This window comes from Cheilinus undulatus, linkage group 17, assembly GCF_018320785.1.
Source record: "Cheilinus undulatus linkage group 17, ASM1832078v1, whole genome shotgun sequence".
Lineage (NCBI taxonomy): Eukaryota > Metazoa > Chordata > Actinopteri > Labriformes > Labridae > Cheilinus > Cheilinus undulatus.
Window position 1 is genome coordinate 5,205,140 of NC_054881.1, and position 19,268 is coordinate 5,224,407.

At 39.3% G+C, this 19,268-nt stretch overlaps 2 protein-coding genes across 4 annotated transcripts in view; one reads left to right on the top strand and one right to left on the bottom strand.

Moving 5' to 3' along the window:
* Positions 1 to 953: 953 nt before the first annotated feature.
* Positions 954 to 8,458, top strand: hic2 (hypermethylated in cancer 2). Its single transcript, XM_041811381.1, has 5 exons — positions 954 to 1,017; positions 1,108 to 1,237; positions 1,581 to 1,764; positions 5,233 to 5,477; positions 6,844 to 8,458. The coding sequence occupies exons 4-5, from the start codon at positions 5,259 to 5,261 to the stop codon at positions 8,023 to 8,025; spliced, it is 1,401 nt and encodes a 466-aa protein (XP_041667315.1). The 5' UTR covers positions 954 to 1,017; positions 1,108 to 1,237; positions 1,581 to 1,764; positions 5,233 to 5,258; the 3' UTR covers positions 8,026 to 8,458.
* Positions 8,459 to 13,365: 4,907 nt separating this feature from the next.
* pi4kaa (phosphatidylinositol 4-kinase, catalytic, alpha a) overlaps positions 13,366 to 19,268 on the bottom strand; it is a 34,425-nt gene continuing 28,522 nt past the window's right edge. For all 3 annotated transcript variants that reach the window (XM_041810715.1, XM_041810714.1, XM_041810716.1), the window contains 5 exons: positions 18,410 to 18,530; positions 18,166 to 18,325; positions 17,923 to 18,012; positions 17,581 to 17,664; positions 13,366 to 15,272 (listed from right to left, as the gene is read on the bottom strand). In XM_041810715.1, coding sequence (XP_041666649.1) covers positions 15,221 to 15,272; positions 17,581 to 17,664; positions 17,923 to 18,012; positions 18,166 to 18,325; positions 18,410 to 18,530 — 507 coding nt within the window. In that variant the 3' untranslated portion in view covers positions 13,366 to 15,220. The remainder of the gene's footprint in view (positions 15,273 to 17,580; positions 17,665 to 17,922; positions 18,013 to 18,165; positions 18,326 to 18,409; positions 18,531 to 19,268) is intronic.

Consider the following 19,268-nt stretch of genomic DNA (forward strand, 5'->3'; position numbering starts at 1 on the left):
TTCCATCAGCTGTTCTCCTCACTACCCAGACATTTACAGATTGTTGTTATAAGAAGAGGGGGTGCTACACAATGGTAGATATGTGTTAAAAAAAATCAAGTATGGGTTTATGAGATTTAACAATCACTGCATTCTGTTTTTATTTACATTTTGCACAGTGTCCCAATTTTTTCGGAACTAGGGTTACATTTTTAAAAGGAGGAAGTGTTGTGTCTTTAAAAGCAGCAGCTGGGTTCATTAGTGGCCCAGTTAAGATGTTAGACATGTGATTCATCCACCCGTTCACATTAAGACCCATCAGGATGAACCTCAGTGACCTCCTTCTTCTTAAATTACAGACAGGAATGTGCCTGAAGGCGACGCTATTTATCCTGCTGTTGACTCAGAGTTTACCTGTCTTACACCTTGTTTGTTTCCATACACCAGCTGATTTTCACTTAGTCTCATCTCTTTGTTGATGTTAGGCTTTTATTCACCCTTCTGACTGTTATAACCACTCTCAAATTGGCAAAATAACAAGTCTAAACAGCTGGAAACTTGATTTTGTGTTAAAAATCCTGTACATATGTATCATGTAGACAATTTTATATGAATTTGTTCACCTTTACTGAGTCTTTTCTTTCAATAACAGTGAATTTAAGGGCAAAATATTCACAGGGAAATCTTTTAATGGCACTTTGAGTAACTTTAGTTCATGCTATAACACTATTCAGTCCTATTTTTATACCCTACACGACTCTACTTTTACTAGGATTGGCATATTTTCATGTTCTGCTGCTATTTATAATTTTAAACAGCCTCAAACGTCATCTATCAGAGACAGTCTTTTAGTTTTTAGTCTGCTTGCCAAGCACTAGATGGCGCTCTGTCCTTCCAGTTTTAGTTTTGCTGACGTTTACAGCACAAAATCCAGAAAACACAGCGCCATCTAAATGTATGTGATCATACACCACAAATGCTTGCATGTGCAAGTATAATCGCATCATCAGGGAGAACTGAACACCTGCATTATAAACAGTGAGCATCATTTAATAATGCATGTGTTGTATTGTGTCTAAAGCTATGCTAAATGTGGTGAAGTTACCGTAATATCTTACTTTATCTCAGCTCTGCAGAAGCGTGATCTACCATCTCTTCATAGCCTGTATTTGTCCAGGGTCCTGAGGTCTGTAGGTCATAATGGGGGTCCATCCTTCTCAAGCTGGACCATCAGGAGTCAGCTAACATTGCATTAAAGGTATAGCACATAGAGTTTTCACACTGACATCTTTTAAAATGAGGATTTAGAAGTGTGTTTCTGCAGCTTTCTGTCGGCCACTTTGTCTGACCTCTGCCCCTCTGCAGAGGTGTCAGACATTAAGAATGCTAGCGTACAACTTGGCTTGGTATTTAAAGTCTTGTTTCCTACTGTAGCTCATTAAAAGCCTCACTTTTTTTTATTTCAGAATGCCTCATGACCTGCTGAAACTCTCCAAAGAGGCTTCAGAAGTTGTTTAGCGGGCAAAAGTTTGTGGTTTTATTATGAGCTGACAGTTATCAGTCACCATCTCTGCTTCATCTGCTCTCCTCTCCGTCTGCAGCCCTCACTTTCTGCACATCCGCTCCATGCAGCAGATGCTCGTTCCCCTCTGAGTTCTGTTAAAAGAAACTTCTAATAAGGCTGTAAATTATCCGTGAACATTTGATTCCTCTCAGCTGAGCAGAGGAAACGCCTGGGCTGCAGAACCGTGTGGAGGGAGCGCCATCAACACCTGTTGGAGCCTGGTAGGTTCATTTAAAGTCATCAGGTCATTTTTCTACAGAGCTGTGGCAGAGAAAGTATTCAGACAAACATAAGTACTAAAATTACACTTTAAAATACTCTGATACAAAAACAGACCTGCTCTGACTGTTTCTATGAGTTTGAGTTATTTAGAATTCTCCAAAGTACTGCACCTATCTTTATCATCCAGCTATATTCTTTTATATTTGTTGGTTTTAACAACAAATCCATGCTTCTGACTTCTTACACCCACCATTTAAACCATTCAGAACATCAAAAGTCAAAGCTGCATGCAGGTCTTCATGTCTGAGAGTGTCATATTAGCAATGCACAAAAATGACTAAGTAAATAAATAAGTTATAAATAAATTAAAAAAAATTAAAAAAAAGAAGCCATTATTTTTTTAGTTAAAAACAGTCACATTTTTGGGGAAAAAAACTAATTGGAAATTTTTGAGGATAAAAAGTTGCATATTTACAAGAAAACAAACTCATTTCAGAATTGAAATTATTAGAAATTGACAAGAAAAACTCTGTATGTCAGAGTTTACAAAGTCTTTTATTTTGAAATTCAGAACTAAGAAATTTCAAGTAAAAATCCTAAATTTACAACAAAAAAATTACAAAAAAGAAACTGAAATCAGCGGCTGGATTTTCAACTTAATTTAAAGTTTTGGTTTATATACAATGATGACTTTTAAAGTAAAAAAATTAACTTTTTTTCCAGAGTGGTCCTGATACGCTGTAGTAATCACGGGTCGTGTATGCACAGGTCTTTTGTCAGGATCGAGTGTATGTAGGCCAGTTGTGTTTGGGTTTTGTCAATGAAAACGACTGAAACTGATGAGTAAATTATTTTTCCAAGAGGGCTGTTGAAGGGGCTTAACTCTTCTTGGATGTGAGTTTAGGAGGCCATAAGTAAAAAAGGTCTGGAACCACTGCCCTGGGCTGTACTTAGCCCCCCAGGTAAGCTGCTTGGTGGTGTTTACAGGCAGCTTACCTGTCGCATCTCTGCCTCACTTCAGCCTCAGTTACCAGCCCAAATATGCATTTAAGTTCTACACAGTACTGTGTGTCCAGTAACAGTAAAAAGTGCCAAAAACATGCAGAAAAATGGCAAAAGACAGCTTAAATAGGCAACAAACATTGCAAATAGATGTTGAAGAAATTAAAAAAAAAAAAAGTGGCAAAAGGCCAAAAAAAAAGGAAAACACAGGCAAAAAAGGAATGGGATTGAAGTGGCGAAAATTGGCAAAAAAGTGGAAGAAAAACAGTTGCAAAAGAGGGGCGAAAAGTAGTTTGAAAAAGGGCAGAAAAATGTGCAAAAAACTGGCAAGAACTGGGTAAAAGGGGAAAAATGGGTGAAAAGCAGTTAAAAGTAGCAAAAAAAGAAAAAAATAACCAAAAACATGCAGAAAAATGGCAAAAGATAGCTTAGATAGGCAACAAACATTGCGAATAGATGTTGCAGAAATGGGCAAAAAAGGCTAAAAAAAAAATTGAAAATATGGGCAAAAAAAGGAATGGGATTAAAGTGGCAAAAAAGAGAGAGAGTAAAAAGGTTGCCGAAATTGGCAACAAAAAGGGGCAAAATGTAGTTCATGGAAGGGCGGAAAAATGTACAAAAAAATTGGCAAAAACTGGGTAAAAGGGGTAAAATGGGTGAAAAGCGGTTAAAAGTATCAAAAACAGAAAAAACGTGGCAAAAATAGATAGAAAATGCAAAGGTGGCTATAGTAGTTGCAAAAAAATGTTGCAGAATTCGGCAAAAAAATAGCATAAACAGGAAAAAAAATGCAAAAAAGCAGTAAAAAGGGGTAAAAATAGGCAAAAAGTTAAAAATTGCAAAAAGGGGCAAAATGTTGTTGAAAAAAAGGGCAGAAATATGTGCAAACAATTGGCAAGAACTGAGTCAAAGGGGGAAAATGAGTGCAAAGCAGTTAAAAGTGTCAAAAAACAGACAAAACATGGCAAAAATGGGTAGAAAATGGCTAAAGGCAGCTATAGAAGCCAAAAAATTGCAAAAAATGTAGCAGAAATGGGCAAAAAGAGCATAAACAGGATAAGAATAGCAAAGAAATTGAAAAAACAGGTGAAAACAGTAAGAAGTGGCAAATAAAGGCGAAAAACAGTCGGGCAAAAACTGGAAAAAAATGCAAAAGGCTGCTAAAGTAGGTTAAAAGTTGTAAATAGGCATTGTAGAAATGGACAGGAGGGGCCAATTAATAGCAAAAAAGATTAAAATTAGGGCAAACAGCTTTTAAAAAATGGCAGAAATGGGTGAAGAAGGGCAAAATTGCATAAAAATGGCAAAAAAAAATGAGATATAACATATTAGAAAAAATAGCTTTAAAAACTCAAATATTAAAAAAATTCCACAAGTACTAGCATAAAGTCCATTAAAGTGCAAAAGAGCTCATTAGGTCTCCAATAGCCAAAAAATGGTTGATGCAAAAATGGCCATGACCACTGGAACAGCAGAAATGCAGCGGCAAAAACAACGGAAAACCCCACAAATATCAGCATTGAAGAAAGGCATAAAGCCCCAAAAATATTCTCAAAAGTTTTAATTTTATGATGGATGAGGGTTAACAAAGTTATTCACTTTGGTAGTGAACAAATTCTAGTTTATTTCCTCCACTGAGATCATAAAAGGTGGTACATTTTTGTTTAAACACTTGTACTTGTGAATAAATCTAGCTCTGTTGAGTGTTTTTAATGTTGTATTTTAAATAAAGGACTTAGTCCCAGCTTCTTTCAGTAATTATTCATTGACTAGCCACCAGGACTGGATCGGCCTCTCTGATTCTTTCTAGGATTTTCTGGCTCAGAGCCAGTGAAGCGTGCAGCCATTTCTTCCTCTCCTCGTTCTAATTTAAGGCCTCTGCTGAGATAACAGTGTCGTGTATCTAAGTTTAGTCAGACAGATGTTGGCCATGGACTTATCAGCAGAAATATTCTAACTCTACCAGCGTTTAGTCGGGTCTGGTGAGATAACCTTAATCTGCTGGCAGACAGAGTTCATGCTCTACCGCCAACAATGAAAGAAACATTTAAACATTGAAAACTATAATAATCTATGATTAAAATAAAGATAGTTTCTTCTAATTAAAGATCTGGGTTTGATTAGTAGTCCTGGCTGTCTCTGTTCTCACAGTGGTGTTTGTGGATATTCACAGTGGCTGTGCCACATCAGATAAAAGTGTTCAGGGTGCGGCTCAGGCTCCTCTTGTCTATTTTTACCACCTTTTCCTGACTGATAGTGGACCGTTGGAGTATTTTTAGCTTTAATCAGGCCGGGTCTGAGGGATGGCAGACGATAACTTCACCTTGTCGTCTGAAATATAACAGCAATCACATGAAATTTAGTTCAGGACGATCAGTCCCACTGACTCTGACAGTTTATCTCTGATGTCTTCTGGTTTAACTATAATTCAGTTTTACATTAAAGGAAGTTCTCTCGTCTCCCAGGTGTGTTTAGCCGGACAGTCTCTAACATGGAGCCTCCAAACTACACCCAGCAGCTGCTACTGCAGCTGAACCAGCAGAGATCTAAAGGCTACCTGTGTGACATCATCATCGTGGTGGAAAACGCTCTCTTCAGGGCGCACAAGAACGTCCTGGCAGCCTGCAGCAGCTACTTTAAATACCTGGTTCTCCACGAGAACCTCATCACCCTCAACACAGAGATGGTGAACCCCTCCGTCTTCAACCAGGTGAGACACGATGAAATCTCTCTCGCTAAATAAGATGTTCTGGGGCGACTCAGAAAAGTAGGGACTGGGCTCTATTTACCATCATGTAGCATCCCCTCAATCAAGAGCAGTCATGTGTGGACAAGGCCGTGCAAAAGGGGGAAAAAGGGGAGAGCTTTCTGGGGCCCAGCAAAATGGAGGGCCCATGGAGATCAACAAAATCATGGTCCATTATAAAGTTAAGATGTGAAATCATAACCACTCTTATCAGTGAAACAAATCTCTGTTTTAAATCATGTGTGTAGTATATAGCCTTCTTAAAAATGTAAATAGATTTTGTAAAAAAAAAAAATGGGTCAAAAATGGAAAAAATGGTAGAAAAAGTGGAGAAATTGGATCTTAAAAGTAGCAGAAATGGGTTAGAAGTGGCAAAAAATATCCAAAAAAGGCAAAAATGTGCGTAAATAGTGGTAAAAGGGAATTAAAAAGTAGCTGAAAAGGCTTTAAATTGGCAAAAATGGTTGGAAATCTGGTGAAATGGGAAGAAAATCAAAATAAACTGGCACAATAATGCTAACTGGGAAAGAAAAAAAAAGGCAGATATTGGCAGAAATTGGTCAAACTGGCGAAAATGGGTTTATCAGATGGTGAAATGTGGTTAAAATGGGAAAAATTGGGCATTAAAGTGGTAAAATGGGGTCAATAGTGGAAATAATGGGTCAACACAGGCAACATTTGGCTTATGTGGCAAGAATTGGTTAAGAAATGGCAAAAACAGACAGAAATAATGGTGGAAAGGGTTTCAAATGGCAACAATGTGTTAAAATTTGTGGGGAAAAAACATGAAGAGTGGTTAAAATTTGGCAATGTTAGTGTAAAGTGGCAAAAGTAGAATTCTAAAAATATTCCTAGTTTTTTTTTAGGGGATCTGGCGACCCCCTCTTAGTGTCTCACAACCCCAAAGGGGGTTCTGACCCCAAAGTTGAGAACCCCTGAACTAAACAGTGATTTCTGGAAGTGTTCCTGAGCCCATGCAGTGATTTCCAGTCCAGGATCGCGCCTGTTCTTTACTGCAGCGTCCCGTGACGGCCCCAAAGATCATGAGTTGTATTGACCCTGGGCTTTGCCCCTTGCTCACTGAGATTTCTGCCGATTCTCTGAATCTTTTGATGATATTATGGACTGTAGATGGCAACTCTGCCTCTCTAAAATGCTCCTTTTATACCCAGTGATGTTACTGGTCTGTTGCATATTAACCTAATCAGTTTTAAATTGCCTCCTAATGAAACGTGTCCAACTGAATGATGCTGTACTTTGGTTGTAAGGATGCTTGATTTCTTCATATCTGCTCTGTTGGATTTATGTCCATGCTTTCCTTTTGTTTCAGGTCCTAGACTTCATCTACACGGGTCAGCTGCCTTCCTCCTCCCATTTCAGTGACCAGGTCGTGTCCGAGCTCCTCAGAGCGGCGTCCTACCTGCAGCTGTCAGACTTGGCCGCTGTCTGCCACTTGAAACTAAAAACCAGCGAGTCAAAGACCTGGACATCATCCACCACCTCTTCCTTCAGCACCAAACAACAACAACAAATCAGCAGAAACTACAACCACGAGTCCTTGGAGGATGGAAAGAGTCAGAGAAGGGGAGATGTGTCAGAGGAGGAGGTTTTCACTTCTATAGAGATCAGGAAGAGTGGTAGCACACCCAGCAGCTCCAGCTCTTCTTCTTCTGATGATTTACCTCTGAACTCCACTTCAGCTTTCAGTAACCCAACACTGGAGCAGTGGTACCCAATGATCGACTGGCAGACAGCCGCACAAAAGAGACCTGCACACAGTGGGGAGGATTGTTTGGAAGGAAGCGTGCAAACAAAGGGGAAGGAAGTCGAACACGAGGGGCTGATCCAAGCGGAGCTGGAAGACCGAGAAGAGGAAGGTTTGGTTCTGAAGAGAGAGCTGGAAAAGAGTGAAAGTGGAACTGAAGACGAGGAGGTGAAAGGGAACAAATACTCTGGCTACGTCTACCATCAGCAGCTTCAGTCTTCAGCCTATGACAGCTCTTATTTGTGCATCCCTTGTGGGAAAGGTTTCACCAGCTCAGAGCAGCTCATCGCTCATGTAGACTCACATAAAACCGAAGATCCAGAAGAGGAACAACTGCTCAGAATGCAAGATCAGTACTCAGAGAGTCTACCGTCGAGATCCTCTAAAGAGGAACCAAAAACAGAGTCTGGTTTCTCCTGTTCAGTCTGTGGTAAGATCTACGTGGACGCTGCAATGCTGAATCACCACAAGCGGAGCCACAGTCTGACCCGGTCGTTCTCCTGCGACGTCTGCGGGAAGCTCTTCACCCAGCGGGGAACCATGACCCGGCACATGCGGAGCCACCTTGGCATCAAACCGTTCGCCTGTGAGGAGTGCGGCATGCGCTTCACACGCCAGTACCGCAAGATGGAGCACATGAGGATCCACTCCAGAGAGAAACCGTACCAGTGTCAGCTGTGTGGGGTGAGGTTCACCCACCAGCGCAGCATCATCAGCCACCTGAAGATGCACGCCATGGTCTCCTGAGGATGACCCTGCATCATAAATCAGACCATTTTGATCAGTCATCTCACAATAAAAAACTGTTTTTTTGACTGCAGAATACTTGAAGTGTTGCCTGCAAAACAGTTTGTAAGATATGTGTGTGACCATAAATGTGACCATAAATCATGGAGGTTCTGTTGTGCATTATAAGCAGTAATTCAAGCCTGAGCAGCAAAACACGATGAAGAATATTTAAAAAATCATGGAAGTTTTAGAGGAGAGATTGTGAACTTGGCAAAGATCGGACAGGAACTAAATTCCAGTTGGATGGTGGCAAAGGAAAAGTGGAGGTCTGCGCCCTCCAGTGGTGATTTTAATGTCATGAATGAATCATTGCTGAGAGTCTTGGAGGATTTTGAATCCTATTATTTGATTATGTGTGAGGAAATAAAGCTCAGTGTTAAAGACTTTTGCCGTCCATTCTTTGTCACAAACATCTCACAATGATTGGATAACTGTCATGAAAATTGTCCCTTTTTTGCCACTTTTATCCCATTTGTGTCCTTTTTTTTTACCATTTTTTGCCACCTTTCATCCAAATAAGCTACCTTTTGCCAATTAAATACCACTTGTCTCCTTTTTTTCCCGAATTTTTGCCTCTTCTTCTTGCCATTTTTTTCCCCATTTTTCCACTTTTATCCCATTTTGCCCTTTTCCACCATTGTTTTGCCACTTTTTGCCTATTTAAGCTACCTTTTGCTATTAAATACCACTTTTGCTATTTTTTGCCCATTTTTTGCAACTTCTTTTTGACCTTTTTGCAATTTATTTCCACATTTCTTCCAAATAAGCTACCTTTTGCCATTAAATACCACTTTTCCTTTTTTCCCATATTCTTGCCTCTTTTCTTTGCCATTTTTTCCCCATTTTTGCACTTTTTCTCACTTTTTGCCACTTTTTGCCCATTTAAGCTTCCTTCTGTCATTACATACCACTTGTTTCCTTTTTTTTTTTGCCCTTTTTTTGACCATTTTTGTCACTTTTCATTCTTTTTTTTTTGTCACAGTCGCGCCACTTTTGGACCATTTTTTATGCCACCTGTGACTCAGTTATTAGCTCATTTTTCACCCATTATTGCTACTTTCTGACCATTTATCCACCTTTTCACTCCTTTCCACCTATTTTTCTACTTTTTGACCATTTTTGCCACCCCTAACTTATTTCTATTGCTACTTCAAGCTGTTTTTGCCACTTTTCACCACTCAGATTGTGGCTCTTGCAAAGGTATTTTTCAACATTGTGGCTCTTTGGTTGAGCAGGGTTGAGTAACACTGACTTAGAGGAGTCTTTCCACTCAGGAGCTGCTGCTTCTTTCAGTGTTGGTCTGTTGTGATTGTGGCCCCTGGGGCCCCGATCTTCTACAGCACAATGTGGGGGCTGGTTGCTCCTCTGTGGACACTCCCACCGCCGCCTTCTCCTTTGTGTTTCAGGCATCCATTTTCCTCTTTGACAGCTGGCTCTTGCAAAAGTTAAATAAAAGTGATCTAATTCTCCTATTTTCACCAGTGAACACAGTTCTAGACTTTAGACTGGATTTGTTGTTTAGTTTGCTCCAGGTTTGTCTACATTAAACTCAGTAATAAAATATAACAGATGTGTGATTTAAGGCCATGCTTTGTCAGAAGAGTCAGAAGTCAACCCAGCTGGCCGCCCTCTCTTCAGACTCCGCCCTCTTTGTCTCGGTGCCTGCCATCATGGAGGAGTTTCTAAGAGGAGCGGAGCTGCAGAGATGCTCTTTGTTTCTTCAAAATCTGGAGAAATCTGTGGACGGTCATCTTAAAGTTACAGCACTGAGACCTTTTCAGACATCATCTATCTGCATTCACCCCGGCACACTAATGTGGCCTTCAGCGAACGGTGAAATTATTGATTTGTTCCACTTTTTTGTCACTATTATTTGCCACTTTTTTAAAATCAATTTTGTGCAGTAGTCGCCCATTTTTGCAACATTAAGCCAAACACTGTCAAATTTAAACCCCTTTTCAACACTTTTTACAACCTGTTTTTTGGCACTTTTAAACCATTTTTGCTGGTTTTTACATCCTTTTTACCACCTTTTCTACCTTTTTCTGCCTATTTCTCCCTGTTGATGCCTCTGTTGACTCATTTTTTCCACTATTAACCCCTTTTATCACATTATAAGCCAATTTCTGCCCATTTAAACTTCATGTCACTGTTTGAGATGGCCATTTATGCAACTTTATGAGATGACTTTTGCCATTTCTAACCCTAATCTACTATTAAAATCCCATTCACCACCTTTTCTGTCCATTTTTTTCCATTTTTGACTAATTTTTCCGCCTCTGTTGACTCATTTTTGTTATTTCACAGTTTGACATATCTGTTTTTGCCGCTTTATACACCTTTCATCTTTTTTTCTTAGAGTTCTTTTCCAAATCTGCTACCACTACAATCCCATTTCACCACCTTTTCTGTCCATTTTTGCCACTTTCGATTATTTCTTTGTTTGATTTTAGTAGTAGCAGATATGGCTTACAAGTGGTAAAAATGGGCATATCAAACAGTGAAATGCATTTTTGCCCCTCCCCATATCTGCTCCTATTAAAATCCCATTTCACCGCAATTTTTGCCCATTTTTTTTTGCCAATTTTACCCCTTCTTATCACTCTATAAGCCAATTTCTGCCAGTTTTTACTGAGTGTGCATCATTTCACTGATGCACATTTTTTATACTTCTTCATCCCATTTTTGCCACTTTTGACTCATTCTTGCCACCTCCACCCACCATGCCTCTTAAGATATTTTTGCCACTATTAACTCCTTTTTATCATGTTATAAGCCAAATTTCACCACTTTAGCTACATTCCAGTTTGGTGTGCCCATTTTTGCCACTTCTACCCCATATGTGCTACTACTAAAATCCATTTTCACAACCTTTTCTAGCCATTTTTGCCACTTTTGACTAGTTTTTGCCATTATTACCCCTGCTTATCACATTATAAGCCAATTTTGCCCATTTTAACTGCATTTCACTGTTTAATATGCCCATTTTGCCACTTTTTCATCCCATTATACTGCATTTTCCAACTATTTCTGCCACTTTTGGCTAATTTTTGCCACTATTAACCCATTTTCATCACTTTAAAAGCCACTTTTTGCCAGTTTTAACTGCATCTCACCATTTAATATGCCAATTTTGGCCACTTTTGATTGTTTTACGCCACTATTACCACTTCTTATCACTTTATAAACCCATTTTTACCCATTTTAACTGCATTTCACTGTTTAATATGCCAATTTTTGCCACTTTTCATCCCATTATACTGCATTTTCCAACTATTTCTGCCACTTTTGGCTAATTTTTGCCACTTTTAACCCATTTTCATCACTTTATAAGCCAACTGTTGCCAGTTTTAATTGCATCTCTCTGTCTAATATGCCAATTTTTGCCACTTTTAACCTGTATCTACTGTTGTTAAAATCCTGTTTTAACAACAGCTGTTTTAAACCCAACCTTATTCTGTATTTAAGGGGTTTACATGTTTTAGAAGGTTATACACTACAGCAGAAATAAATGCTGAGCATATGTACAAAAGTATTTGGCCACTGCAGTTTTTTTCTGATAAATGAAAAACAAAAAACTCAGTCGTCTGGTATTCTGATGAAATGTACACACATTTAATCAGGAAATAAGACTTTGTCACACAGAAAAACAGACGTGATCTTAATCTGAACCGGCAACCAAGTCTCCACAAACAAACCGCAAAATACAGACAAAAAAAGTCACTCTCACACAGACGCACACTTTTATCACATATAATCCAACATTTGTGGTTTACAGACAACAATGGACTACATCATTCAAATAAAAGCAACTCAATAAAACCCACTACATTAAAAATGGCTTTTATCAAGAGTTGATCAAGTCTGCTTAAATCAGCCGTTAAAAACGATTAAATCACATCAGTAAATACTTGACCCCTCAGTGATTTAGAGACAGCAGCTGCAACATGAAAACACTTCTGACACACGCTCAGGCGTGTTTACATGGAAGGATTAACAGCAACGACACAAATACAGCATCAATATACAGGAATATATTGCATAAGGTTAGGGCTTTTTTAATCAAGTATTACTACAGCTGTGGTTCTACCGAGGGTAGGAGAAATGGCTTTTAGGTTCATCCTCTGCATCAAGTAACAGCACGATCATCCAAGCAAACCCAAACCTAACGGCTCCATACGACTCAAAGAGGAATGTTACACAGACTCTAAAGGGTGTGCAGACACGGAGAACACTTTTATTATAAGACACGACTGAAATGAAGTTTTATACTGCAGAAAGAGATTCTGGTTGACCCTGTACACTGGAAATGAGATCTGATGTTTGTTTTTCCACTACAGGAAGTTAAAAACAGACGATCAGATAGGTTCTGCTTTTATTTCAGCATTTTCTCCAGCATAAAGTGACATTTCTGCACAGCACAGGTGATGCATCATACCACAGCAGTGTCAGGTAAACGGATGAGTATTATTGCACTGCAGACAACACAGACTTCAGATTTCCTCCTGCATGATAAAGAATGAAACTTCGCTGTGCCACAGCCACCAAAACCCTGCCACAACCTGAGGGTCACAATAGACAAGATAATACTTTATTGATCCCAAAAGGAAAAATCCCCTCTTTTCTTACAAAGTAAAGAGGAAAAAATCCTTGCTTGTTCTCCTGTAGAAGGGTAAAAACACTGAATTTCTCAAATTTCACTCACAGAAATTGTTGTCTTTTTGTGTCTGCAATCCTCAGAGTGTTATCACAGCCAGGTTTAGGATAAAAATTGTAGTCAAAGGAGGAAAGTTGTTTGCTTTTTAAATCTTAAATCTGTTCTTAAAATGTGCAAAATCAGATTTTAGAGCATGTTTTTGTGCTTGGCCTCAAAAGTCCCCTTGTAAGAAAAGCTTGCATGTTAAAGGTCACATATTTTACCTGTTTAAGGCAAGTTTATATCGGTCTCAGAGGTCCCCAAAACATGCCTGTGAAATTTGTTGCTGAAAAAACACTCCTGTATTGGCCTTTTGTACGTCTAAAAAGCCCTCTGTTTCAGCCCTGCTCAGAATGAGCTGTTTCTGTGTCTGTGGCTTTAAATGTTAATGAGCTATCTGACCCCGCCCCTCTCAGGAAATGGAAGTGGCTCTCCTAATCCTCCTCTCAGCTGCTGAGTGGAGGATCAGAAAAGGAGGGTGGAACTTTCTTCCAAACGGGAGGGCCAACTGAACCTGGGGGCAGGGCTAACTCCCCACATGACATCATGAAGGGAAAATCTGAGAACGGCTTGTTTCAGCACACATTTTCTGAAAGGTGGAGAAAGAGCGGGAGGGAGGGAATGGATTTTTCTGATTCCTGGGGGGATTGTGGACAGGACATTGGGACATATTTTTGTTACCAAAGCCTGATAAAGTGATTTTTGTATAATATGTGACCTTTAAAGACTGTCCACTTTTATTTCAATGCTTACATCCAGTCTATATTAGACGTTTGTGTTTCTTATAGTTAATTGACGTGGTGTTTGCAGGGTGATTCACCAAATAGGCTTAAAAAACAGACTTCTATAGGAGTAAAGTCCATCCATTCATCCATTTTCTATACTGCTTATCCCATTGGGGGTCGCAGAGGGGCTGGAGTCGATCCAAGCTGTCACTGAGCGAGAGGCGGGGAGGTAGGAGTAAAGTATAAGAATAAAAAAGGAAGATGTGTCTGAAAAATGAGGCTCTAAAGGAGCCTCAAAACTTCAGTCTCATTGTAAAAATTGTTATTTTGCAATATTTCATGTTTTTAAATGATAAATTATTGTTTTATTATGATCTTTTATTGTATTAGTATTGAAAAGTACAAACACCTAAAAAACCTGCATATCTTCAGTCATTTTGAGCCAGCTGCTGACTGATTTGCACGAGTAGTTTTGAAATGTTTCGATGCTGACCAACATTGTTCTGCAGCTAAGATAGTGTGTAAGAGATTGGCCACACATTTTAGGAAATTAAAAACAAAAATAGCTAACTTTCTTTTGCCTAAGACTTAGATTTTTGTTGCAGCAGTGATGAAAAAGGCATCATGATTGTTGGATTTTCACTAGAATGCTATGGTCTTTTTCAACTCTAGTATGTGACAGCCCTAAACCCCAGGTTAAATATTTCCATATCAATCTAAGATCTCCAAATCTGGCTTCCTGTGAACCCACATGAGAAGAAGTTTCTAGTTCGTCTTTACTCTGAAAACTTCTGTAAACCCTTCAGCAAACATCATTAAAGGAAGCGATAAAAAATAAAACCAGTAATCCAGTATCTCATACTCGACACCTCACACACAACAAAATCTAGTTTAAAAAAAAGTAGCTGAAATAAAAGCAGAACCTTAACACCACTTTAGGTCTTCAGATTTCACATCCAGGTTTTTAAATGCATGTAGCGGAGAAAAATACCCTAAAATCCGTTTTAAAGTTGACATGAAGAGGTATGAAATGACTGTAAGCTTCAAAGCTTGGAGTTTCTGATAAATATGTTCTTCACATTTAACCCTATTATTCCTACATGAATCACAGAAACATCCTGTGATCTGAGCGAGTCTACAGTTAATATTGTACAATAAAAACTACAGCATGACTATGTTTGATACCTTTACATTCCTACAGACTACAGTTAGAGCAATGATTGATTCCTGCATTGATTTCTGATCTAAATCAAAAATACTGGTAGTTTATTGATTGAATTATTCAACTACAGATTATTTTTCTCTCTAAATGTCACGTATAATCTCTGTATAAGCTCTTCAGGTGAAGATAGTGAAATACTTTTCATCTATAAAGTGCATTAAAGTGGATAACAGCATAGTAACACAATGATGAAAACAGCTGCTCGACAAACTCTGGAATTATGGCTCCCTTCACGGCCGTCTTCAGCTCGGGGTTAGACAGCATCATGAAGGAAATACTTAAAGGGTGATTGAAATACCTCTCAGTTAATCTTCAAGTTAAACTAACGAAGCTGTACGGTATAAAATCACAACTTACAGAAAGCAGAATGAGATCAGAGCTAAAGGACCAAAGTGCCATGAGGATGTTTTTAGTGAAGTCTCTTGATTGAAATCAGCCAAAGTAGCGCGATGCATTGCTTGTGTAGAGTTGTTGATGTTCGGCGTACAGTGGAGGTCCAGCTGACGACTTCTAGTACGGGATTTGGTTCTGGTAATACTGTAGCATGTCGTACGTTTTACTCCTGTGAAAACAAGTTAGTGAAAATATATCAGAGAAAACACTGTATCAGCATTAAAACTATTTCTATCAGAGTTTTCTTAGAGGCAGAAGTTAAAAATAGGACAAAGAAACAACATTTTTGGAACTGCTCTGAGAGACTGCTTCCAAAAGGCAGCTTTTTAACTGGCTGTAAATGCTGCAATTTGAACAAAAATGTCTATTTTTGTCACTGATAGGCTCAGATTATCACTGCAAAGCCCAACACAGACCAAAGATCTGCAATGCAGTGACTGTTTTACAATGTTGCAGCTGCAGATAAGTCAGGCAAACTGATGCTGCCAGCGATTTTAGTTCACCTCTGCTCCTCTAACTATCCCAGGACAGAGGAAGTGGTACAGAGCACTCAGGGTGGTCAAACAGGAAGGAACCCTTTCTAAACTAAGATATTCCTTTACATACCATAAACAGCTGTGATAATGCGCCTTTACATCACCAGACTCCACCGCAAAAAGGCAGTAATTTTACTTTGGTGCACAGTTGAGTTACATGTCTGCCCCTACCTCTACAGTTTAGTTTAGAATATTTTGCTGTGTTAGACACAGTGCCTATAAAAATATTCAACTGCAGGTGGCCTAGTGGTTTAAGGCGCGCCCCACGTACGCAGATGGCCTGGGTTCGAATCCAGCCTGAGGCCCTTTACTGCATGTTTCTCCCCCGCTCTCGTCCCAGTTTCCGAGTATATCTACTGTCCTCCTCTATCAAATAAAGGCACAAAAATGCCCAAAATAAATCTTAGAAATACCCCCCCCCCCTTGGATTTTTTTACCCTTGTATTGAGTTTATAAATCAATATGATTTGGCTTTTATTACAAAGTCACTGGTTCATCAGTATCAGTTGTTTAAGGCATATTTGGTATTATCCAGGATTGTCTATCAACTGACGCGTTGTTTGCTGTGTCTTGAGTAGGAATGGTGATGTAGGGAGGAAAGTGTATGTATGTTTTACTTCATTTAATATTGTATGTACTATTTGTATGTAAACTATTTTATGTTCTGGACTCCAGGAAGAATAGCTGCAGCCATGTGCCAGTGCTAATGGGGATCCCAATAAACAATAAACAATAAACAATAAACAATCAGTATCCATGGCTACATTACACCATGAAGACAAAAGAACACTGCAAGCAACTCAGAGAAAAGGTTACTGAAAAGTCTAAGCCAGGAGATGGATGCAAAAACATTTCCAAGGCTCTGAACATCCCCCAGAGTTCAGTTAAATCCATCATCAAGAAATGAAGGAATATGTCACATGTGTAAATCTGCCTAGATCAGGCCGTCCTCTCAAACTGAGGCTAGTGAGAGAGGCCACCAAGACACCTATGACTACTCTGAAGGAGTTCCAAGCTTCAGCAGCTGAGATGGGAGAGACCCTGCAGACAACAACTGTTGGCTAGGTTCTTCACCAGTCAGAGCTTTATGGGAGAGTGGCAAAGAGAAAGACACTGTTGAAGAAAAATCAGATGCAATCTCGACTAGAGTTCACCAAAAGGCATGTGGGAGACTCCATGGTGAAGAAGAGGAAAGTTCTTTGGTCTGATGAGACCAGAATGGAGCTTTTCGGCCATCAGACAAGACATCACCACAAACACACCATCCCCAATGTGAAGCACAGTGGTGGCAGCATCATGCTGTGGGGATGCTTCTCACCAGGGCCCTGGAAGGCTCGTAAAGGTAGAGGGTCAAATGAAAGCAGTAAAATCCTGGAGGACAAGCTTATTCAGTTAGCAAGAGAGCTAGGGCTTGGAAGAAGATTTATTTTCCAGTAAGACAATGAGCTGAAGCATACAAAGAAAGCTATACAGAAATGGTTTAAAGACAACAAGGGGAATGTTCTGGAGTGGTCGAGTCAAAGCCAGACCAAGTCTGATTGAGACTTATCCACACAGACTCAGTGCTGTGACTGCAGCCAAGGGTGCATCTACTCAATACTGACTTGAAGGAGGTGAATATTTATGCAGTCACTTATTTTACATTACAGATTTTTGTTTAATTGACATTACTTTGAAGTAAGCTGTTTTCATTTTGACATTTAAGAGTTTTTTTGTAATTTTATTTGTCAAAAATACCTTTTAATGACACTGAATACACTAACCACTTAAAATAAGCATAGCACATAGATTTAAAACATATTGATGCATTAGCTGACACAAGAAATCCCAGGTTCTGCTAGGTAAAATTACTGCTTTTTGTTAATGGAGTTTGGTGTTGTTCAAAACTTGCGGTACTTTTTCCTTTTATTGTCATGTGAGAGGTTAACTGCAGACTCTTACCTGCTACTGAGGAAGCAGCTTTGGATGACTTTGATAATGAATGCTGCGGCTTCCTTCTCGCTCATTTGAGGATTAAACCGTCCTCTGGTTGAAAAACAAAACAAAAAATGAGTGAGTCAATTTCCATGATCTCTTTTCTGGCCACTTGGGGGAAGCAGAACTGGCTTCAAACACAAACGGACACAAAGGCAAGCACCATCTCTATTATATATTTACAATAGAGACAGAGAAATATTCATTTGCAGCAGAAAGCTCAAGGTAAACTGCAAAACTGAAAAATAAAATGTACAGTATTTGGACATAGATTGAGGTTATCCCATATTTTCAACCAGTGCCACTTACTTAAGGAGTTTGATGGTTTGTCCTCTGAAGCAGGGCAGTCCAGTATCCAGCATGAGAGTGACCAGAGAAACGACCGCATCCATGTACGGTCTTTATGTTCAGAGAAGAAGAAAACAATATCAGACAGAAGAATAACAACATATGCATGCTCAGTGTGCATAACTGGATGTTTCCCTTGGCTTTAAATCCTTTTCTAAGCTCATTTAATGCCTTTTGTTTTTTAATCTTCCTGCACTTTCTCACCGCACAGCCAGGTATCCTCTGACACACATCTCCATGAACCACTTGAACGGCGTGGCCTCCATCTTTCCTCCCATGATCATCACCATCTCATCCGTCAGCTTGATGTCCGGCTCCCAGCCCAGGTTTCCTCCAGGAGAGCTCTCGAACATGAAGCCAAAGTCTGCAGGAACCATAAGTTTCAGAAAATCTCCAGTATCCATACTAATAATTGCCCTTCTTTAACCTTTTTAAGGCTGTACCTCACCTATGTGTATGAGGTGTCCTTTGCTGTCCAGCATGATGTTTCCGTTGTGTCTATCTTTAATTTGCAGCAGGAAGAGCAGGAGGCTGTAGGCGGCCATGCTGCGGATGAAGTTATACCGAGCCTGGAGAGCAAAATTCAGTGAAACTGAAGTTTAATTGTTATTGCTCTACAGCAACTATGTAAGTACAGTATTAGGCTAAAAAAAAATATTTTTTTATGGAGCTATTATTGTTGCAAAAATCTTTGCAAACGCACACAGATATCTGAACACAATCTGCAAATGCATGAACAGACCTAAAAACCTGTTAAAAGATTTGCAAATTTGAACAAAGATCCACTAATGTGTGCACAAATCTGCAAATGTGTAGACCTATTTGTAACTGTGGACTTAGTTGATGTTGGTTCAGAAAACTCACTCTTTTGCTTTAAAATGTCAAAATACTCACAAGCCATTAGTTACAACTCAAGTCTAACTTTCAGTTGGCTGTCATACACACGCAGTTCTGCTGCACAAGGTCTGCAAATGTGTACGCATATCTGTCAGTGTAAGCATTGGGTTTTGTTGCCCTCAGTGCAGGCTCACAGGCAAAGCTGCTTTCCTCATAGCATAGGCATCACATGAAAAGCAACAGTTTAGACAGAATAAAAGCTCATCAACATGAAATGAGAAAGATTATTGTATTATACTGTTATTGTTCATATTTTCAGTGAAAGAGTGAAGAAAATAATGACTTAATTTTTCCATAATTGCACACATTTGCAGATCTGTACACACATTTACAGATCTCTGCATGCATTTGCAAAAGGTTTTCAACAATACTCGCTCCATATATTTTAATGTTTTTTTCTGTTTATCAAT

Excerpts from the sequence above, each read along its gene's own strand:
- hic2 (XM_041811381.1), top strand. The coding sequence starts at position 5,259 with ATGGAGCCTCCAAACTACACCCAGCAGCTGCTACTGCAGCTGAACCAG. Across the intron at positions 5,478-6,843 it reads ACCCCTCCGTCTTCAACCAG|GTCCTAGACTTCATCTACAC; the intron begins GTGAGACACGAT and ends CTTTTGTTTCAG.